At 38.4% G+C, this 20,442-nt stretch overlaps 1 protein-coding gene across 1 annotated transcript in view; it reads left to right on the top strand.

Moving 5' to 3' along the window:
* Positions 1-20,442, top strand: part of sorcs3 (sortilin related VPS10 domain containing receptor 3) — a 205,812-nt gene that overhangs the window by 129,797 nt on the left and 55,573 nt on the right. The window contains exons 5-7 of the mRNA XM_017433896.3: positions 16,147-16,220; positions 18,280-18,344; positions 18,879-18,997. Of these exons, the coding sequence (XP_017289385.1) occupies positions 16,147-16,220; positions 18,280-18,344; positions 18,879-18,997 (258 nt within the window). The remainder of the gene's footprint in view (positions 1-16,146; positions 16,221-18,279; positions 18,345-18,878; positions 18,998-20,442) is intronic.

Below are 20,442 nucleotides of genomic sequence, written 5' to 3'. Positions count from 1 at the left end.
CTGGAAGAACCAAATTCTTGGAGTCAAAATACAAGGTTAGTTAAAGCAAACCCAACCATCAGTTAAAACCGTTTTTTGTTTGTTTTAGAGTGTTAAATGTTGTATTTTATATACACTGGAGTCACCTGAATGTCTCTGACCAGGAGAAAGGTTGGTGCATTCTACTCTTCTAATGTATTCAATTTTTATCTGTAAGTTTATAGAAATATTTTTACTTTGTTTTCGTAGTTTTATATATTTTTTTGTGTGTTTGTTGTAGTTCTTCTTAATGAGTCAAAATCTGAGGAGCTCTGCTTTAAGATGTAATAAATAAAAGAAAGATTGTAAAAATAACTTGTAAAAAGATGCATAACTTGGTTGGCCTTGTTAATAACTTTAGTTTGTACTAGGCAGTGAGTTTGGGTTCGTAAAATATCATTAATTGGTGCTAGCTAGTTGAGGCTAATAACTGGTACCAACCTAAGTTGCAATTATGCAATATGGCAGAATTTGGATTGCTCTTTTTAACTAAATTTTTTGGTAGCTTTAATTCAACAGAGTAGTCTCTTTAACCCAGTTTTTGGTAGAAAACTGATGAGTTCAAACTACGCAGGTTGGACTCAGTTCTAATTTGTTAATTGGTTGTTTTTGACTAATGGCAAATGTGAAGACTATTAAAATATTGTCATTTCAACATTTTCACTTATTTACCTAGTAGATTTTTTGTAATCTTCTTTAATCAGCTGGTCAAAATAATGTTTACCACCTCTGCTTTATGCTAAACTCTGAGAATATTTCAAAGTTGAATGTTTGTTGTCAAAACGGTGAATTTAAACCTGGTGGTGGGGCAAGAAACAGATTATCTGAACACATCCAAAATGGTTTCCTCCCTGTTCTTCCTCCTAAATCTGAATTTATCTCAAGAGACTAAGATTCATCTGGGCACAATATAAGGTTTTTTTTCTTTTTGCTAATAAATCTACCTCAGGTAACATAAAAGCAAATGTTTCTGTTGGTTTTAGTTGATTATGCAGTATGAATTATTCAGCATGTTCCTAATGCCTAATGAGTCTCGTTCTTTCTGAATTAGCTGTGTTAAAATATTGCTGATGTTTGTGTAGCCCCTGCCAGAGGAATTATAACTATTGACTCAACTTTCTTCTGGTGCACTCGGAGACATAATGCAAAACTGCAAACAACCATTACTTTGTTGTTTTACAGAGTACATTTTCTTTGAAATCTTTTAATAAACATTCACTGATCTTTTTTTAAACCATACAGTTTTGGGTAAACCTTGTGCAAAGATAACGGTCTTCCAGGATGTGACCTGCTTGTTTATGACCATCTCAAGGCTTGCATTTTAGGGCACCATTCTTAATTTACTAATTGGAGTGTGAAATTACTTGGTTTCATCTACGATGAAATGTCATTGCACAAATAAGGAGGAGAGAATAAAAGATTTATGGTTTTAAAAGTACCAGAAAAAAACAAGAAAGAAACAAACAAACAAAAACAACCTTGTTTCAGTTCCCATCTTCTCCCAAGCCCTCGAAGTCTCAAACCCATTACCCTTTTCCTTCCACCAACCNNCCCCCCCCAATGATCATAACAGGCCTTGGAGCCTGTAAATCTGAACAGTAGGAAAACTTAAGTGTCTCATCATCATGCGGCCTCCACCTACTCTCTCAAACAGTATCCTTGTAAGGCCCTCAGGACAGCAGCACCACTTGTTTAAATCCAATCTCATTTCAGTGAGCTCTTCATCACTTTCCCCCCGCTCCCACCTAATGACGTCCCTGTGTCATATTGTCTTATGTGTAATGAGGATGAGCTGAATTACTCTTCCGCTTGACTAATAGTGAGAACTGAGTTAAACTGACAAGAGTCATTTCCAGCTGAGGTGAAGTTGTTGCAGGTACTTTGTTCCCTAAAGAAGTCTAAAAGTCTTGCAGGAGTCTTCAGTCGGACAGCTGTCACCCCAAAAACACTGCGGTTCAGACGCACATCTGTTTGTGTTTGAGAGGAGACACAAATCACCAGGGTCTGTTTTACATGACAGTCATGAAAAGATGAGACCATTCAGGCAGAACAGAAAAAAAAACAAAAAACTTTTTGTTGCTTTGTTGTTGTTGTGCTGTGTGGCTGTAGTCTCAGAAACAAAAACAATTACCTGTTTGAAATCCGAAGGCTGTTGTGACCCATATTTATTGCCTGCCGCCGAAGGGAAAACGTGTATTTTTTGTGAGTGTTACCAAAAATCTCAAGTCAAATAACGGACATATTTGACTGAAACTCTCACAAATTAATTAGTGGGTTGACACCATGGCTAATTAACTTTTGAAATCAATGAAATTCAAGATGGCTGCCACAGCTAATCAAACTTAGCAAATGCTAAACTGCATATAACTCAGTTATTTATACAAATTTAGAGCTGGTGAATGGCCTGCACTTGTGTAACGCTTCATCTAGTCCAAGGACCCCAAAATGCTTCACATTATATTCATTCACCCATTCATTTACCCATTCATTCATACATTCACACATCCATTCACCCATTCACACACTGATTGTGGGCAGACTGACAGAAGTCAGGCTGTCATCACACCGGCACCACTGAACCCTCCGAACCACCCCCACTAGCCAAGGCAGGTGAAGTGTTCTGCCCAAGGACACAAAAGCTGAGACGGACAGAGCGGGGACTCGAACCAGCAACCTTCCGGTCACAGGACAAACCCCTGAGCCACTGCTCATTTAAACTTTGGTTGTGGGAGTAGCTGAAAGTGATCCCTGACTAATTGAGCTAATTGATGACATGAGATGTGTTCTTAAAACTTTGTTATTAACTATTAGAGTCAACTTGTCTTTTCCTCAAACGCTACACAACGGTACAGCATCTCTACCTCCAACCTTGCATTACCAGTTGGCATCCATCCTGTCTGTTGGCAAAATATTTCATGGACCACCAGACAGATGTAATGAAACACTCAGAAACTCGTCAGGGAAAGTTTATCTGAAACTGTTTAACTTTTACAACGTCCACCTCAGCTAATCAACACTTCCAAACACAGAAATGGTTCTAATTCAGATACTGAGATAAAACTTGATGAGGCAGTAGCTGAGATTTTGTAATATCTTACAATATTATATGAGACTGTACATATTGCTTACAAAGTTTGATTAAAATGTCTTCATCTCTGTCATTTGTCAACCTAAGATGATCTTAGTTGAAAACTCTGGCATGAAGTTAGGTGAGCAATGTGCACCTCTTCAAGGAATGCTAGGCCTTTCTTTTGTTTTTCTTTAATTAGAATCAAAATTAGAATAATTTATTAATCCCAGAGGAATGTTAGTTTTGTTCCAGTAGCAACATACCATTTTATTTGTAAGCACAGTATCTACAGATGATGTATTTATATGATGTATTTATTGTAATATTTACCTTGGTGGAGTGTATGAAGGAGTATTTGCACAAATGATGTACCAAGGCCTGTTATATTTGAGTGTCTGACACTCTGAAGGAGGAGTATTTCTTTAATGTGCACAAAAAATAAAGAATTAATGCTGAAGTGATGTACAAAGCCTTAAGACAGGAACCTGGATTTCAGGTTTGGGTTTGCTGCTTGTTGTCATGTAACTATAAGATCACTCATTAACGACTCCTGGGTCAACTCAAAGGATCTGATAAAGATGCATCACTCATCACCAACATAAAGACAAGAAAACAAGTCTTCCAGAGTTGCTGTGTGTGAGAGGCTCAGTTAGATCATCAGCTGTACAAATTATTCCATAAATTAGGTTGTTTTTGTAACAAGAACACAGAACCTCTAATAATAGCTGATAACAGATCAGTGCTGCGTGTGAAATCTTCTTTTCTGAGCACAAACTTCTCTCTGGCTCCCAGCTCTCAGGAGTCTGTGACTCTGAACATCTCTGGTTTAAGCTGAAACAACCACACGGCTTTTTCTTCTTCATGTGGTTTTTGGTCATTTGAGGCTTCAACAGAGAGATTAAAGCCTGGGGCCTCTGGACAGACCCATCCAGCATCCCTCTGTGTTGTTGGAAATTGTTGGTCTTAATGTGACGGGGGTTCTAGTCTTTGTCTTCTCAGCGTTTCTCCTAAAACAACAGCAAAAAAAAAAATGCACTTCAACCAGCTGAGCAGAAAATTGGACAAACATTTCAGAAGCAACATTGCTGCTTTTTGTACCTTTTCTTTGTTGCTCTGCATAAAAACACAGAAGCAGATGCAAACACATCTGGATAATATTTTGAGTGGGTTTTAGCAGTTGTTACAATGAGCATGTAAAATAGAAAGAAAAGGCTCAGGAAATGACTAAAACACCGACGCATTGATATGCTGCAGAGAAACACACTTGTTAAACAGATTTTCTATTCAGACCATAACATGACTAGAAATATGTGTTTGCACTCATTTCTCTTTCAAAGTGGGAATTCTTCACTGTGCTCCCACGAGAAGCTGACTGCCCACCTAAACCAGGAAAAAATAAAATAAAAACTGGCATAATGGCTTTTCTAAGAGCGCCAAACAGTCTCTTCAGTCCTTTCAATATGCAAACATTGTTTGACTTAATCCACCCTAATGATGCAAATTTATGCTTTTAATTATTTCTGGCTGAATCATATCCCGGCTAAACGTTCAGATATGCAACGGGGACATCAGACTCAATAAAGTATTCAGACAAAGAGGGGGAGGACATTATTCAGGACTACTTTTTTATTTTTTTCATGTTATTCTTTCTTTTCATTTGCATCAAGTCCCAGAAAAAAATTAGCATTTTCCATTTTGTAACATTCCTAATGTGACTGATTTTGTTGTGTGCAGCTACATTCTGCCATTGAAAAGTCCTCTTCAGATAAGCCTTTATAATTCGGACTTATTTTAATAGGAAGCAGTGAAAGCGTCAGTCCTCAGTATGATTCCTTCTTTAAAACCTTCAGTCCCTGAATGAGTGTTTCAACGTTCTACAGAATTAATCCAACAACTTTCTTTTTACATGGTTTGATTTCAGTCCAGACTGGATGTTTTTCTTTTATCATCTGATTAAAATAAAAAGAAAATAATCTTTTTAGATAAAAAAAAATAGACTTTTTTAAAATTGTTATCAGGACTTTTTTTTTTTATTGAAATAAAAAAAAAACTGTTTTAGAAATTGTTCTTTGAACCTTTCCTTACATTTTACATCAGTTTATTATTAGTATGTCATTGGATAAATACTTTAAATTATTTAAAGTCTTAGTAGTCTTTCAAATAATTCATATCTCTACATGCCTTTTATGCCAGGGTTTAAACTCAGATCATGTTTTGATGAGAATAACTTCATGTTGATCTCATGTTATGTTATAATTCTTGTGAGATGTGTAAATGCAGATAACAACAGATAATATAAATCTGACATACGTACATCCTGTTGACATGAAATAAATGTCACATTTATTTCATGTCAATTTGTCTTTTTCTGGTGCCACGTGTTCCAAAAGTTGTTGATTATTTTCACAAACCACTTCCAACAGATCTGTCATGCACTTCCTGTCACTTTCTGCCCTTATTGTCTGAAAGGTGGTGTCGAACTTGACCCAAAGAGGCTGCTCAGCTGCTGCAGTTCATTTCTCAATTCAATGACTCTCCAGATGGCAGGTACCTTTAGAGCACCGCTCCTTTGTCCTGAGCTGCGACAGCTCTGCTGTGCTTCATCGAGCTGCGGTGGAACCTCCCTGTCAGGGCACTTTAATAGACTTTAATTTGAAACACATGATTGGGACAATACATACGCAGCTTGTGCTCACACAATGGAGATATTAGGGCTCTTCGTCATTCAAATGGGTGCAGCAATTTACAGTATAATTTTTTCTAGGCTGATAAAAGTGAGTCTTATAACTCAGATTGAAGCTGTTTGCTGAACATTATATTCTGTGGTTCATGGACGTGTCAGTGCAAGGCAGGGGAAACTAGTATTACAGGGGTTCTTAAAGACGTAGCTGATTTTTCTAAGTACATGTTGCTCCTGCGCTTGATTAGCCTGATGGAACAGAGCTGATGCAAATGTCTCAGTCATCGGAGACATCTGCATCAGGCACCGTACACATGCTGTCCACTCTGTATCGTACATAGTGTACCTTCTAGGCAAATGAACAGCACGCTTTCGTTTTATTTGATAACTGTAAAATAACTCATTTGCATAGCAAAGAATGAGTGTTAGAGTACAAACCTCAGGAGGGGAGTATAGATAATTATCCTCCTTCATCAAGGCCTTTAAAGAAAGCTGCGACCCAGAAGTGCTGATTCAGGAGGGCTCCAGCTCATGGAACAATGGACTAGATCTTAACCTTTGCAGAGTTGCCTAGGGGGTCATGGGAATTGGATTGTTTGGTCCACATCAGTTTTGTTTTGTGTTTATGCATTCTGTGGGCACTGAAGAAGTATGGGCTGCCAGGGTTGCTTTAACCCACAGTCCTGGCACAAAATTTAACCTGTTCTTGGTGCGGGTTGCACTCTACCAAAACGGATCCTTGTCTCCACTTCTATTTGAGGTGTTCATGGACATAACCTGAAAGTGCAGTCATGGAGAGGAGAGGATCTGATTTGGGAACCTCAGGGTTGCAGTTGAGGGTTTCCCTTGAGGAAAAGGTTTGTTGTGGTAGGCAGAGCAGAAACAAGGGGCTCGCCCGGATCATCACTCATGTAAGAACCTCCTGGTTGTGTCTGCATTTCTTCATCTTTGTGGTAGTTTCCATCAAATTGCACAAATTAGACTCCATAGTGGATGTGACATGTGACAAGTAATGTTCTTTATCTTAATAAGTGTACATTAAGTGAGCATGACTGATATTAAATACAGCCTCTGTGATGAGTCTTTACTGCTTTCCTCCCAGCCATTGTATTCAAGTCATGGAAAAGTATCTGTCCTACAGAGGTGAATAAAGCCAGTGAAGATCTGTTGGTGAATCTGAACAAAAGCCTCTGGAAAACCAAATCAGATGATCTTGAGTAAATATTTTGTTTAATAAAAAGAAGTTTAATATCAGCAAAGACAGCAGCTAAAGTTCCCTTGATCCTCACTGTCCTCCTAACCATTATTACTGGTTAACCAGTGGCTGTGCGTGCTCATCACAGCTGGGTCTTCTCTACCTTACTGACCTGCACAAACTTAAATACATATCAGGTAACAGTTTTTAGAAGCTCTAAAGCAACACTCCCCAGTGCATCTGCAGCAGACTGACAGCACAACCACACTGCCAATTGATGTTTCTGTAGAGACAGCTCACAACACAATTACACAACAGACAGCAGAACAAGGAGGTAAACCAAGGCAGAAAAACTGCTGTGCAAAGGGTCAAAAGCACCTACAACACACCACCATGACAAAATGAGACTCACCACTGATGAAATTCTTTCATTATGTCCGTTTAAATGATTCTTTAAAAATAAACAAAAAAAACTATGTTGCTTTAAAAAGGTGGTCGCTGTCCTTTGGTCACCTCCTGGTTTTTTAGTGTTTCAGTGCAAAGTTCAGTTCAGTTCTATGTGAGGGCTTTTGTTTTGTTTTTTTACCAAAGTTTGTCATTTTATTCGAGGATTGTCTTGAAAAAGACACTTATAATTCTGAGATTGTATCGTTTCTATCTTCAGTGTAGCTGAAGGTAGTGGAGCGGTTTTAGCTCAGACTCCTTTAAATGAGCTGCAGGATCAGCTAAAATGCTTCAGTAGGTCCAAAGAAAATACCAACTAACCACAACTCCAGATCTGATTGGTTGATCAAACTTTCTATCTGGACACACACACCTTTATGGATACTGAATGTCCTGTCTACAAAATATTCTGCCCAGAGACCACACAAAAAAAATCTGATTCACTTTTTTTCCATCACAAAAAAAACACTCAAGAGTTCAGATTTTGGACATAAACTACAAAATACAAGCTTGTGTTATATCATTATAGGCAAGCAAAGTATGCATTATTTTGATTTATTTTATAAAAAGTGATTGAAATACAAATAACTGTTTTTTTATATCATTCTTGGGTACATTCTGGGCCTTCACTGAATTCCTTGAAGGCCGAAATGCTGACAGGACAGAAAATGACTGAAGCACAGAAAACAAACTCTGATTGCTTTACTGTTGTTTTTGATTACTTCTACAAGCAAAGCAACAGTTATTCTAATTATTGATTTATCTGCTGATTATTTGATGGATTTGGTAAATAATTGCTTTTTGACACAAATGCTTCCAAGGTGACATTTCTGTATCTCGTTTGTTAACTCAAACAAACAGTCCCAAATATATATTTTTATTTACAAAACATGAATTATAGAAATGCTAAAGGACCTGAAATTAACTGAAAAAATCCACTTAGTGTTTAATTTGTCTTCAAATACAAATTAATCATAAAAAATGATTTCAAAATAAGAAAAGATTGTTCTTAATCATATCATTTCTGTGTTTAAAAAAAGAGTCAGTTTAGGTTGATTCGGGATGTGAAGATCTGGTCCGAACGGCCGGTCTGGGCTGACACAAAACCAGCACAAATGATCATATTTCCTGGTTGGCCTTGGACAAGCTGAGGGACCCTTGGGACAAACGTGATAACAGTCCTTGTTGGATTGATCTCTTTAGGAAGATTGATGGATGACATCTGACATGTTTTCTTTTTTTTCTCCTCTGTTCAGATTCTGTGGAAGATGTTAGCCTGCGCTTTTATATTTATGGCCTCTCAGTGAGAACGAAGTTGGAGTATCGTTTGTAAAGCCCTCCTATATACCTTCCCACATACAGAATCAGCCTTACGGGTGTTCTTAGCTGGCTCCATAAATTGCAGAACATACCCCCCTGTGCAGGATCTGCCTAGGCTGTGCCAACAGAAGCCATCTGATTTAGTGTTCTGTACACAGACGCATCAAGAATTTATGGGGGACTTAATTAAGAGGTATAAAAGTGACTTATAGTAATTGTGTGGGACACGGGGACCTATAATGCAGCGGTTATCATTTCCATAATTCCAAAGTCTTGATGCTTTTCTCAGAACTTTTATGTATTTTTGGAGCGGCAGTGCTTTGATGTTGCTGTGAAAAGCTGTTTCTGGGTGGCAGAATGTTGCAGACAGAAAAGTGCATGTTTTTCTGCTCTGCCTCTGCAGCAGGTTGTAGTGAAGATGCTGAAGATGTCAGGAATTAAACTGTAACAGAATTGAGCTCAACTTGAAGCAAAATGAAGAAAGTGCACAAACTGGCTTTTTTATTTGTCACATTCTTTGACATTTTTTTTAAATATTAGTATTTCTTAAAGACAAATAAATGAAAATTGTCTCTAGATTATTGTTTGCTTTTCATGTCAATTTTTACTGAAGATGTCTCCACTTCTTTGATTTGTTTTTATGGCAGCAGTTCATAAACGGGTCAGGCACTAGGACCAAACAGCCAAACCTACTTGTGTTTTCAGGCAAATGTATAAAAGTTTCCCATTATTTTAGGAGCTTAATGCCTGATTTTATAGAACTGCTTTACAGTTCTGCTGTTCAGGTTATTGATAAACTTCCAGGGCTACAGTTCCAAATTATCTTAACCATTCTGATGATAATATTAACTAGAAGCACTCAGAGTGCACAAACCTCTGCCGAGAGCCAGTATCATTCATCATCAGTCATTATCATGACATCATCATCATGTGACATCATCCATGATGTCATCACTGAGCGTGCAAACCTCCACCGAGGCCATCGGGTCAATAAAAAACTGTTGAAGCCGGATCGTAATCCCAATCACCCCAAAAATATGTTTTTGTGACAAACTCAACATTTCCTGACTCTTTCATCAAAATCTGCTCTAAACTTTTTGAGTAATATTGTGCACAGACAGACAAACAAACACTACCTGAAACATATACCTCCTTTGCAGAGGTCGATAACCGATGGTATGAAGCAGTGACAATATGGGTGACTTGATAAAAGCTGTAAAAGTACATTAACTGGCAGGGGTATAAGTTCACCTGCAGCCATTCTTGACTTCTTAGCTTTGTTTAACTCAGTCTGAAAATCCTCCTTTCAGTATAAAAGCTTGATGTAACAAAAATAGACTAAAATAAACTGGCTATTAAACTGTAAATGCCTAAAATAAATTATAGCTGTGATAAATGACTAAATTTAAACCTTCTGCACCATTTTTGTCATAGCCATAATTACAATTATACACAGTATAATTATGTATTTAATATACAGAGACATTCTCAGAAACATACGTAACCCATGGCTAAGATCAGAGAGGATATATACCTCTATCAGTCTAAGGTCTGATACCCATTCGTGTCTGTTGCCATGGGAAACAACAAAGACTTGAAGAAGTGGAGACTCAGAAAAGTGCAGTGAGGGCATTATCCAATTTTATCCGCTTTAACTTCCAACAGCCTCTAGCCAAATCTATAATATCTCATTTATTGGTCAGATGTAAGAGCTGAAAGGGCTGGGTGCAGCTAACGAGGCCTGTTTGGAGGTTAAAAACAGTCATCACGAGTAATACCGCTTTGCTTAAAAACATGTTGCAAAGTGCTCTGAGGACACTGGCTTCATGTTAGCCGTTGTTTCTGTCCCTGCAGGCTGTTTCTCAGCTCCCACTGAGGGTTTGGGAAAGCTGTGATAATGATCTGAGCCTGCCTGTGATTGTCAGTGGACTTAGAGGTTGCATCACAGCTAACAAGTAGTTTGTGCTAGTTTGCAGAAGGGAACTAGTAGCAGTGTCAGCTTTGTGTTTGGGGGAGCAGCGTAGGCTTTCCTGGAACACTGAAAACTCTTGTCAGTCTGTCCACAAGGAATTCGTCTCTGCACCACCACCATTTTTTAATTTAATTTCTAGGGTAGACAGTCACAGTGAGGCCATCATTTATCTTTCATTCTGATTCATATTTCATCCTGAGCCAAAGTGCACTTACACCAGGCTTCAGATACTCTGATAGTAACAACTAATGCACAATGTACATTTTCCCCCATGCATTCCCGGTACAACTTTAAGGATAAAAAGAAAGTGTGACTTTCATGCGAGCTCTCCTCGGAGGAATCAGGCTTTGGATCAGTTCTTTTCTCATTTCACTTCCATGTGTCTGACTGTCTCATTTCTCTGCGTTAGTTTGCTTCCTGTAAACCCCAAGTAAAAAAAAACAAACAAACCTAAAACATAATTTAACAGTTTTTCACCCGTGTGCACTAAAATCCAATATTCCTGGGTAACTCCATCTAAATCAGTGAAACAAAGCCTTCCTGTTTTGCCTGCAGCAGACTCTGAAAGGTTTGATGGCAAAACGTGATAAAAACCAGCGCTCCCTGGAATTAATTTCTTGTGAGCTGTGGCCCTTGAAGACCTGCAGTCTGATCTGAAGTGCAGAGTGAGATTTGATACACCCTTTGTGTAAACAACGTTAGAGTGCCTTTTCCTGTATCTCAATTAACATGAATTATTCCTCAGAAAGACACTTGCTCCCATTGTGTAATCTCATATCTTACTCGTGTTTCTGGTTTGAAACTTCAGCTCTGACTCTAAATTTTGCATGTATTGTTCAGTGATTCTACCATCTGTCACATATCTGGTGCTGCGTCAGCGTTCACACTTTTCTTTTACTGTTTTTAGTTTCTTCTGTTTGCGTTTTTGCACTCTTACCTACTTCTGCATACTTTCAGCTATTTCAGCCATTCACATATTTATACGTTCGGCTTGTTCAGGACATTACTGCTATGACTTCTGGTGTTTGTAATTTTTTACCTTTTGAATTATTTATTTTCATTTTTACTCATGGAAATGTAACGAGAGCTTTTCAAATCTTTGAAAAACAGTGCTCTTTGGAATCTTTTTTAGCATATTTCCAACAGTTCTGCTGATTTTACATATCGGCTGAAGTTTTCTGGTTTCAATTTTAGATACTATTTTATTAGTTTTAGCTACTTTTCTGCTGGCTCTCGCCATTAGCTACAGTTCTGCTCTTTTCGTTTTCTATCTACTGTGTTACTAATTTTAGTTATTAGCTTCTATTTTGCTGGTCTTAGCTTTCAGTAATTGTTTTGCTAGTTTTAGTTTCTAAACTTAGTTTTTAGCCACTGCTCTGCTGGTTTTAGCTTTTAGGTTTGGTTTTTTTAAATTTATCAGCTTCCACACATTTAAGCAATCATTCAGTACTCAGTATTCGCTCTGCATTTTCACAGAAACCACTTTTTTTTCTAATTTTTTTGTTATTTCCTTGTTTTATGTGAATATGAGGTCGTTCTTCTGAAACCCTCCAGTTCATTTAGTTCTTTCTGATTCAGTCTCTCAAAGAATGTTATTTTGACTTCGCAAGCTTTTGTCAATAAGCAGCTTAATGTTATTTTCTGTCAATAAATCTCTGGGCTGAATGGGGTTCAGGTTGTGTTGATACTGTGACAATTTTTTATTGTGAATATGCACCAACTAGCTCTGCCAGTTATTTTGATTGAACTGATTTTGCAGTTAAAAGTTTGTCAAAAATGAGCAAAATGATAAAACGTCAGTCTCTCAGCTCCAGACTGAAGCAAAAGAACAGAAACAGTCGAGGAATGGGCGAACTCTCTGACTAACTGGATAAAACATGAAGGCGCATGCTGTGGTTCTGCTGAAAACTTTCCTCTTCCTGTTGAAAGGAAGTTGGATGGAGGATTGGATCAAACTGACAATTAAATACAATCTTTAGGATTCCTTAACTGGACACCTTTACTGATGAAATGAAATGAGTGTTCCTTATGGGCATGCCAAAGTTTTACACAAGGATCACGTGAGCTTTGTTAGTGCTCAGAGTATGTGTTGGGGATTACTTTCAGCTACTACCACAGAATGACAGAGTTACTGTAGGGTTTTCTAACAGGACAAACAGCTGATTGCTAAGGTTGACGCTAATTGTTAATTAGTTGTAGTTGCACATCCAGTGATTATTTTCTGATAGCACTGACAAAATTGAAATACAGATGGGAATATTGTACAGTTTGAGCAATAACAGTTTTATTAATTTAATTAATAAATCTACATAAAATCTATGTCTCAGAATTCTTACTGATTTTTAGCCCAACCTACTGCAGCAGTCATGACAATCTGAACATTTTCTCCTAATGTTTAATTTTTTTTTTCATAATCTTACCCTCCTCCCTGCAGTTCTTCCGTCCCCCTTCCGATCACAGCTCTTGGCTGCTGCCCACTCCATTGGTGGTGCAGCAGCTGGTCGGCCACATGCTTGATTTATTGAAGGGAGTGGGAAACTATGAAGCTTACTTTGTGACAGCTCAGAAGCTTTAAAATTTAAGATGTCATTGAAGTGATGAATGGGGAGAGGAGAGGCTGGGGCTGCCCGCTGGAGCCATATGTCACTGTCCAAAGCGATGAGGGACCCTGCCTGTCGGCCTGTTACACCAATACCGGCGCTCCGGTGACAAATCTCAGCAGGAATCAGAAATCACATTTCTGTGAAACAGGTGCCTTCAGGTGCTACGTGTTTGACTCTCTGAAAATGTGTTGATATTTAGACAAACAGTTGTTAAAAGTAGAGTTTTATAATTCTTGAAGATGGAAGCTTTTTGTGGCCTCTGTGCTTTTAATCAACTAAAGACACATAACCTTCAGAGACTGACAGAGTTAGGCTTCTGTATGTGAAATTCAAACTCTCTGCATGATTAAATAGGAATCATTAAAACTCTCTGTCACATGGTGCCACATTTTGTCACAAATGCTCTGCAGTTTTCTGGATCTTTTCCAGAGGGACTTGATGAGAAAATGCAAATGACCGAAACCTTCAGTTCAGAGTTATTGCAACAGTTAACTAGAAGAACTTGGAGAGCACAAACCTCCACCAAGACCCATTATCATTGTGATGTCACGATAGGACTGATGAATGATACCATCATCATCATCATATGATGTCATCACCGGGTCATTAAAAGTCATAGGTGATCCTGATCACCATCAAACTTTGGAACATTTGGTTTTTGTGAAAACCTCAACATTTACATTTGAGTAATCACGTGCACAGACAAACAAACGCTACAGAAAACTTTCTGCAAGTTTCATTAAAATCTGTTCAATGGTTCATGAGATATTTTGCTAACAAATAGTTGATCAGTCTCAGTTACTTCCACACTCGATTTGAGCTCAGTGTCTGTAAAATTGACTGATTTGAGTCATTTTTATGTTTGCTAAAGTTGCTTAGCTGTGGCAGCCATCTTTACTAAACTTAAAAAGCACCAGAAGAGTGAAAGAAGTTAAATAAAAGACTGAAAAAGGGAATAAAAATGAAGTTTAGAGTCAAACACAGGCCTGTGTTTTGGAGTCAGATGATTATGCTTCTCCTCCTTTCTGCCTCCTTATAAAAGTTATGTTCTTGTTTATAATAAATCCATTTAAAACAATCTTTCCGCTCAGCTTTTATTGTTCGTGCAGCCAGTGAGTTAAATACAGGAGGAGAAGCATAACTAGAAATTTGATTCTGTCCATCAAAAAGTGACAATATAATTAAATGCATTTCCAAATAAGTTAGGAATTTGTCAACTTTTGGCACCAGAAACCAATCACAACACAATTTTCCATCCAGTAGTGTGCACTGTTTGATATGAAGTCATAAATAGAAATCATTATGGGTGGGCAGGAAAGTTCCATAAAGCAAACCTGATTTCTGTATTCCACCCTTCCTCTGGTTGGCTCAGCCCAGGGGCCGCTCTGGACTTATTTCCAGTTGTGAGAATGTGTCTCAGAGGAGAAATCTCTTGCTGAGAAGTCCATGTGTGAATTGCGAGAGTCTGGTCTAGATTCTCCAAACATTCTCTGGAGTTTTTGTGTGAAAACAGCTTTAGTTCACCATTTAAATCGAAAGCACGGCGACTGACACAGATGGACTTTTCTCCTCCAATGCTGCCAAACACATTCACAGTGAGGGAAATTCTGTATCTTTTTATCTGAGTATGTGTCAAAACTTGCTGTGATAAAGCTGATAAAGAACATTTTCTGCACATGTACCAACAAAGCATGCTACAGGACAAAAGAAAATACAGATGCTGCAAGAAATAAGAATTTGTCATTGATCAGTGCAGTGTTAGGAAATACAGAAAGGGAAATTAATTGTTTGCCCAAATGCCTGCAAATGTAATTAATACATTGAATTCACCCACAGGCTGCAGACAGTACACCTGCACAACGGCTGAGCCATTTATTATTTGTTGCTTTGGGTCTACAGGCACAAGATTTCGAATGAGTGTAGATGAAGAAGTTTGATTTTATAATACAGATTCAGTAATCGTTTTTTGCTGAATATGCTGGAAACCTGAAGCTCTTATTTTGTAACAGGAAGAGCAGAGATGCCTATATGTGTCAGAAAATGTTAGGCCAATTGACTGGTTATTGACAGTAGCTGTTCAGTGCTCTGTCATCCTCTGCAGATGATGTTTTATAACCTCAGACTATCCTCAGACTGGAATGAATGCGTTATATCTTAGGGCTGCGAGTAGTTAAACAGCATCCATGAGGTAGCCTCCAGAATGTCTTGCAACGCTTGCGGTGTTTCTCAAATTATTTTTGTGAGTTGCAGAGGTTTGCAGTCTTCAAAAAAGTTATTTAACAAATTTTTTTCTCAAAATAGTCGGAGCTGTTGTGAGCGTCTCCAACACATCTGAATTTTGCCACAGGCATCTCCAACTTGTCTCCAATGCTCCAAAGCTGTCACAGAAGCTCTCCTGTCAGAAAACATCCAGCAAGTGTCCAGATCTAAAAACGCCGCTGATTAAAAATAATTAACTGGTTCAAGTTTGCCTACCTTCATTTCTGAAGTGTGCTCCAGCTGAGGTGGATACAAAATGAGCCAATAACGTGCATGAGCAAGAATACAAATTTTAAAGCCATGCTTACAAAAAAAGACTGATTTTCAAAAACTGGGTACTGAAAACATGGTGGCATGGCTCAGTGGTCACTTTGTTATAAACACAGGGTTCAGTGAGACTGTGGATGGAAATTTGAATCACCGACTTGTCTCCAACAGTCACAGCTCAGTGAGGTACAACCTTTACCCAGTAAGCTCGTTCATCACTGTTCCCACTTTAAATCAGACAGCGTCATTAAAAGATTTGACATATGTTGAAACTTACATCATCTTACTAACCTTCCTTTTTTATATTTATCTCTTCAGTTGTACAGCTCAGTGGACTTTGGGAGAAAATGGCAGCTCATTCACGAACACGTCACCCCCAACAGATTCTACTGGTGAGTCATCTCTCGTCATGTCTCTGCTATTTTTTTCTTTTTTTTTTTTGCTTTGTGCTGCTTTTGATGTTCAGCGAACTATTAAATGACATCGACATCCCAGAACAAAACATGTAACTAGCTCGTGATACAGCTGAAATCCTGCATGTTTCCTCCTGCTTGATCCAATCAACCTGAGATTAATTTCCTTGCATTCAGCTTCTGAGGGCATGTCATATTCCACACACCCTGTTCACATCAGGCATATTGTACACAAAAACAGAATTATTGTGTTTTCACGTCAGCAGTAAAAGCAGAGTAGCTTTCTCTTGATGCATACATACAGATTTGGTAGCATGGACCTATGACTAATATTGGATCCGGGACGTTCCTGTCGCTACTCATCCACTCACGCCTCGTGCTCACTCCCCCTGCAGTGTACCAACTAGGTCTAAAAGTGCACAGTCATCACAAATGTAGGACTGGATCTTTTCCAGCTCATCCCCCCCTCCCCCTGAGGTGACAGGGGTGTGCCTGGAATCGCCTTGAGCTTTATCCCCTTACCGTATATAAATCTGGATCTTCATCCATGCCATTGTGGTGTAATCCTGAACATATGCAAAATCCATGGCTGGCTTTGCCCTTCACCACCAAAGCTGTTTCAAGGATGTGGAAGTACTGGATGCGCCTGTAGCGACAGCCAGGCAGGACTCCAGTTGGCTTCATCGGCTTCAGAGGGGATACGAAGCTCTGCCACAATGGGACAGCCGCTGCATTCTTCCACCCTAATCCACCAGACCCAGAACGAACAAGAAAGCTAGATTACACGCAGAGATAAACTTATCTGGTTTAGTGGCCTTAAACCTCTCATTTCTTATCTTTTTATATCTTGTTGCTGGATATGTTTAGTAAAATCTGAAGTAGCATTTAGAGGAAACAAAGCAGCAATCTGTTCACTGCATTTTAATGGACTAAACAATATGAAGCATGACTAAGCATTTACATTTCAGAATTACAGCACACACTAAAAACTCCTAAGACTGTGCTTGGTGTTATTTGGTGATGGTTTTAGCTTGTTAGCTGGTTTTGGACGGGCTTGACAAATCTTATTTTGGCGAGGCATGACAGTAGACTCGTCCCATTTATTAATGTTTCAGTTTTTTTTCTTCTTTTTATACAATTAATGTAAACATCTGATTTCAACTGTATATTGTAAACGTGGACATTCTCACCACCTGATGGTGCATCATGGGTATTTTAGCATTCCTGTTAGATTGTCTTGATTGACCAAAAAAAAAAAAAAATCTATGAATAGAAAACATTAATATCAGAGAAAACAGGTGGAGAAGTGTAAACAGGGTCTAAAGCTTTCTGGGTAACTTATTATAGGAAACAGTTTAATGTCAGCATGTTCCAAGATGCTATTAGCCATGTCTTATACACAAGTGGAAAGCTGAAATTATCAATGTGGACTAATTTTACTCACAGTCTCTTCATCTAATTAGCGCCACTTCAAACTGTTTGTGTGTCTGCGGTTTCAGAAATGTTACCTTCAGTTTGTGTCGTGTCATCGTGCTGGTTGGGCTGGATTTTGTGTCTTCCACACGGCCCCACAGTGCACCTTTTTGTAGATCTGTGGTTCCCTGAGCTGAATGCTGCTGGAATTAAATTGGCAAATCATCCCTTCATTGTGAATGAAAGGTTTCCATAAAGGAACAGAACCCTTCTTCTGATTTCTTTCACCTCCTGAGCAGCAAACTAAATCCTCGGTTTGCATCACTGTTAACTGGAATTTTGACTTCTGGGTTTATTTGGATATTCAGAGATCCCAGAATACTAAACTAGGCAAAAGTAAGATCAAAGCATACTTGGAGTATTTTCTTGGAAGTAAATGCTTTAAGTCTTGATTAGATATTCATTTATTGAGGGAAATTATTGCCCAAAAACTACAACTCTGTCATAGAAATTCAACACCTCTGTTAGTTTCTGAATTCTTGCTTTTCTTTTATTTTGCAACAACTCTGAGTCCTTTTTCCCCATTATAGCCTATTTTTGTTCTTGTTTTATCCTCCTTTGCCAGGTCTGTCGCGGGCCTCGACAAAGAACCGGATCTGATCCACATGGAGGCTCACACACCAGATGGAAGTAAGTGTTTCCAGGACCCAGAAAGATGTAATGTTTTGATGTTAAGATGTCTTTACAGGAATAAATCTTCCTGGAGAAAGATGCTAATTTGTCTGGCCCCAGCATTAAACTTGGGGCCCAGATTCTTTCTTCCTCTCCCTCCTTGAATGTCAGTTCCATAACTCTGAACTGCAGCGTTGTTAAAAAGCCAGATAAGTGAAACTTTTTATGGCAGTTTGGGATGATGGCAGAGCATCATTCTGAGATGCAAGCTCTTATTTTCTTTAATGGCAATGTTTGATTGACGAGGACGAATGCTTGTTTATTGGTGTTTGCACAATGACACAAAACAGAAACTACAAAAAGAGTCAAATAAATCACAGAAAATGTCAGATGGGAGAGATACAAAACTGCACAATTCAAGTAAGACAAAAAATGTTGTTTCATCTGACTGAAAACATTATGAGGACGGTTTTAGTTTCTCTCTGACAGGTGGAGCATTGCTAACTTGCATGAGAGGAAAACTCTCACACTTCCTGCTTGTGTGCCTGACAGATGTGCAGTACGTCACATGCAGGGCTCAGATGTGTACTGAGGCTAACAGGAACTATCCATTCCCCGGATACATTGACATCAGCTCTCTGGTGATTCAAGACGACTACATATTTATACAGGTAGGACTTTGACTTCATTCTCACATTAAATGATGCATAAAGCAGCTAATCCTAATTCTGTCCTGGATCTGAAGAGGCAATAAACTCCAAATGTCTGGAATTCGGGGCCTTTTTCCCCCTCCTTTCCCAAATAAAGAGCTTGTTAAGCACCAACCCTTTATCTCCAGTGAAAAAAGGCACATTATTCCTGCAGTGGACTAGGTCTTGAGCAAATGTTAAGGCAAAGGGGAGGAATTGAAATCAATCTTTGGATTACGCAAATACAAATTGTAAAAAATTTTCCTAAACATATGGCACGTTTTCCCATATTGCCTGCTGAAAAAGAAACTGTGCACTAAAATGCAAGCTTTGTCTCACATCTTTCTGTTAGAACCTAATGTTTAAAACAAATTAGGAATAAAAGAACAAAATGGTTATGTCAGGCTGTGGTTTTTCAGGTTTCATCTGTGATCTAAAGTGCAAATTATTCTGCTGACTTCCTGGAGCAGCTCTGAGACAACAGGAAAATGATGTTATAAAAACCCAGCATTTTTATTTGTGATTCAAAATGCAAATAAATAATGCAAAAATAACATTTGATGTTGACCTCACACTTAACTCTCTTCACACAATCAATGTTGTGTTTATTAGCAGTAAAAAAATAAGTGGTAGGTGGCACTGGTGTTTATTATTTCATTTTTGAAATTTAATAAAAGAAAACAAACAAACAAACAGATTTGATGAAAGTAAACAAGGCTCATTTACATCATCTGGTCTGGATTCTCCAAAAGGTTTTAGCTTTTGTGAAAAGTTCCAGTTTTAAAACTAAAACATCCTGTTTACCTAAACACTGACATTAGAACTGTAATCTTCTTCTTCTTCTGCTTCTAAAACTAACCCTCACCCACATCATGTCAGTGCAGGTTCATGACCAACTAAAATATGACCAACTAAAATAAGAACTTGCATATTTGAATCAGACATCAGCAGTAAGGAAATACAAACCGGTCTATTTGCACGTCCAACAAACATGCATGGTGGTTCTTTGCAAAGCGGTTGGGATGTTTTTAATCAACAATCTGAAATTCTCAACTCCAGCATGTCGATCAAATGTTAGACTTCAGCCCAAAAATCGATATTATTGAACAGAAAAGCGAAAACCTGTTTATTCTGTTGACAGGATAAACAAACCAAAAAAAAAAAAAACCTCACCAACCCAAAAGGAAAAACATCATTTGTTTTCCAAACCAGTACAGGTCTTCTACAAAGCAGATTCAGTTCAGGATTCTTAGTATCCGCTTCACTCCTTATCTGTGTGTCCATCACCATGGCAACCGATGATGGAACCATAACCTGCTGTGAAGCAGTCGGTCCCCGAAGAAAATTAAAAAAGACTTTGGGTGTTTGAACAGACCGGATCTGTTCTGACATCTGTCTCCCTCTGAGTCAAACCGTTTTATTTGGTC

Source organism: Kryptolebias marmoratus, linkage group LG3 (assembly GCF_001649575.2).
Source record: "Kryptolebias marmoratus isolate JLee-2015 linkage group LG3, ASM164957v2, whole genome shotgun sequence".
NCBI lineage: Eukaryota > Metazoa > Chordata > Actinopteri > Cyprinodontiformes > Rivulidae > Kryptolebias > Kryptolebias marmoratus.
Note: the sequence above shows the minus strand (reverse complement) of the source record. Positions and strands in the feature narration are given on the sequence as shown.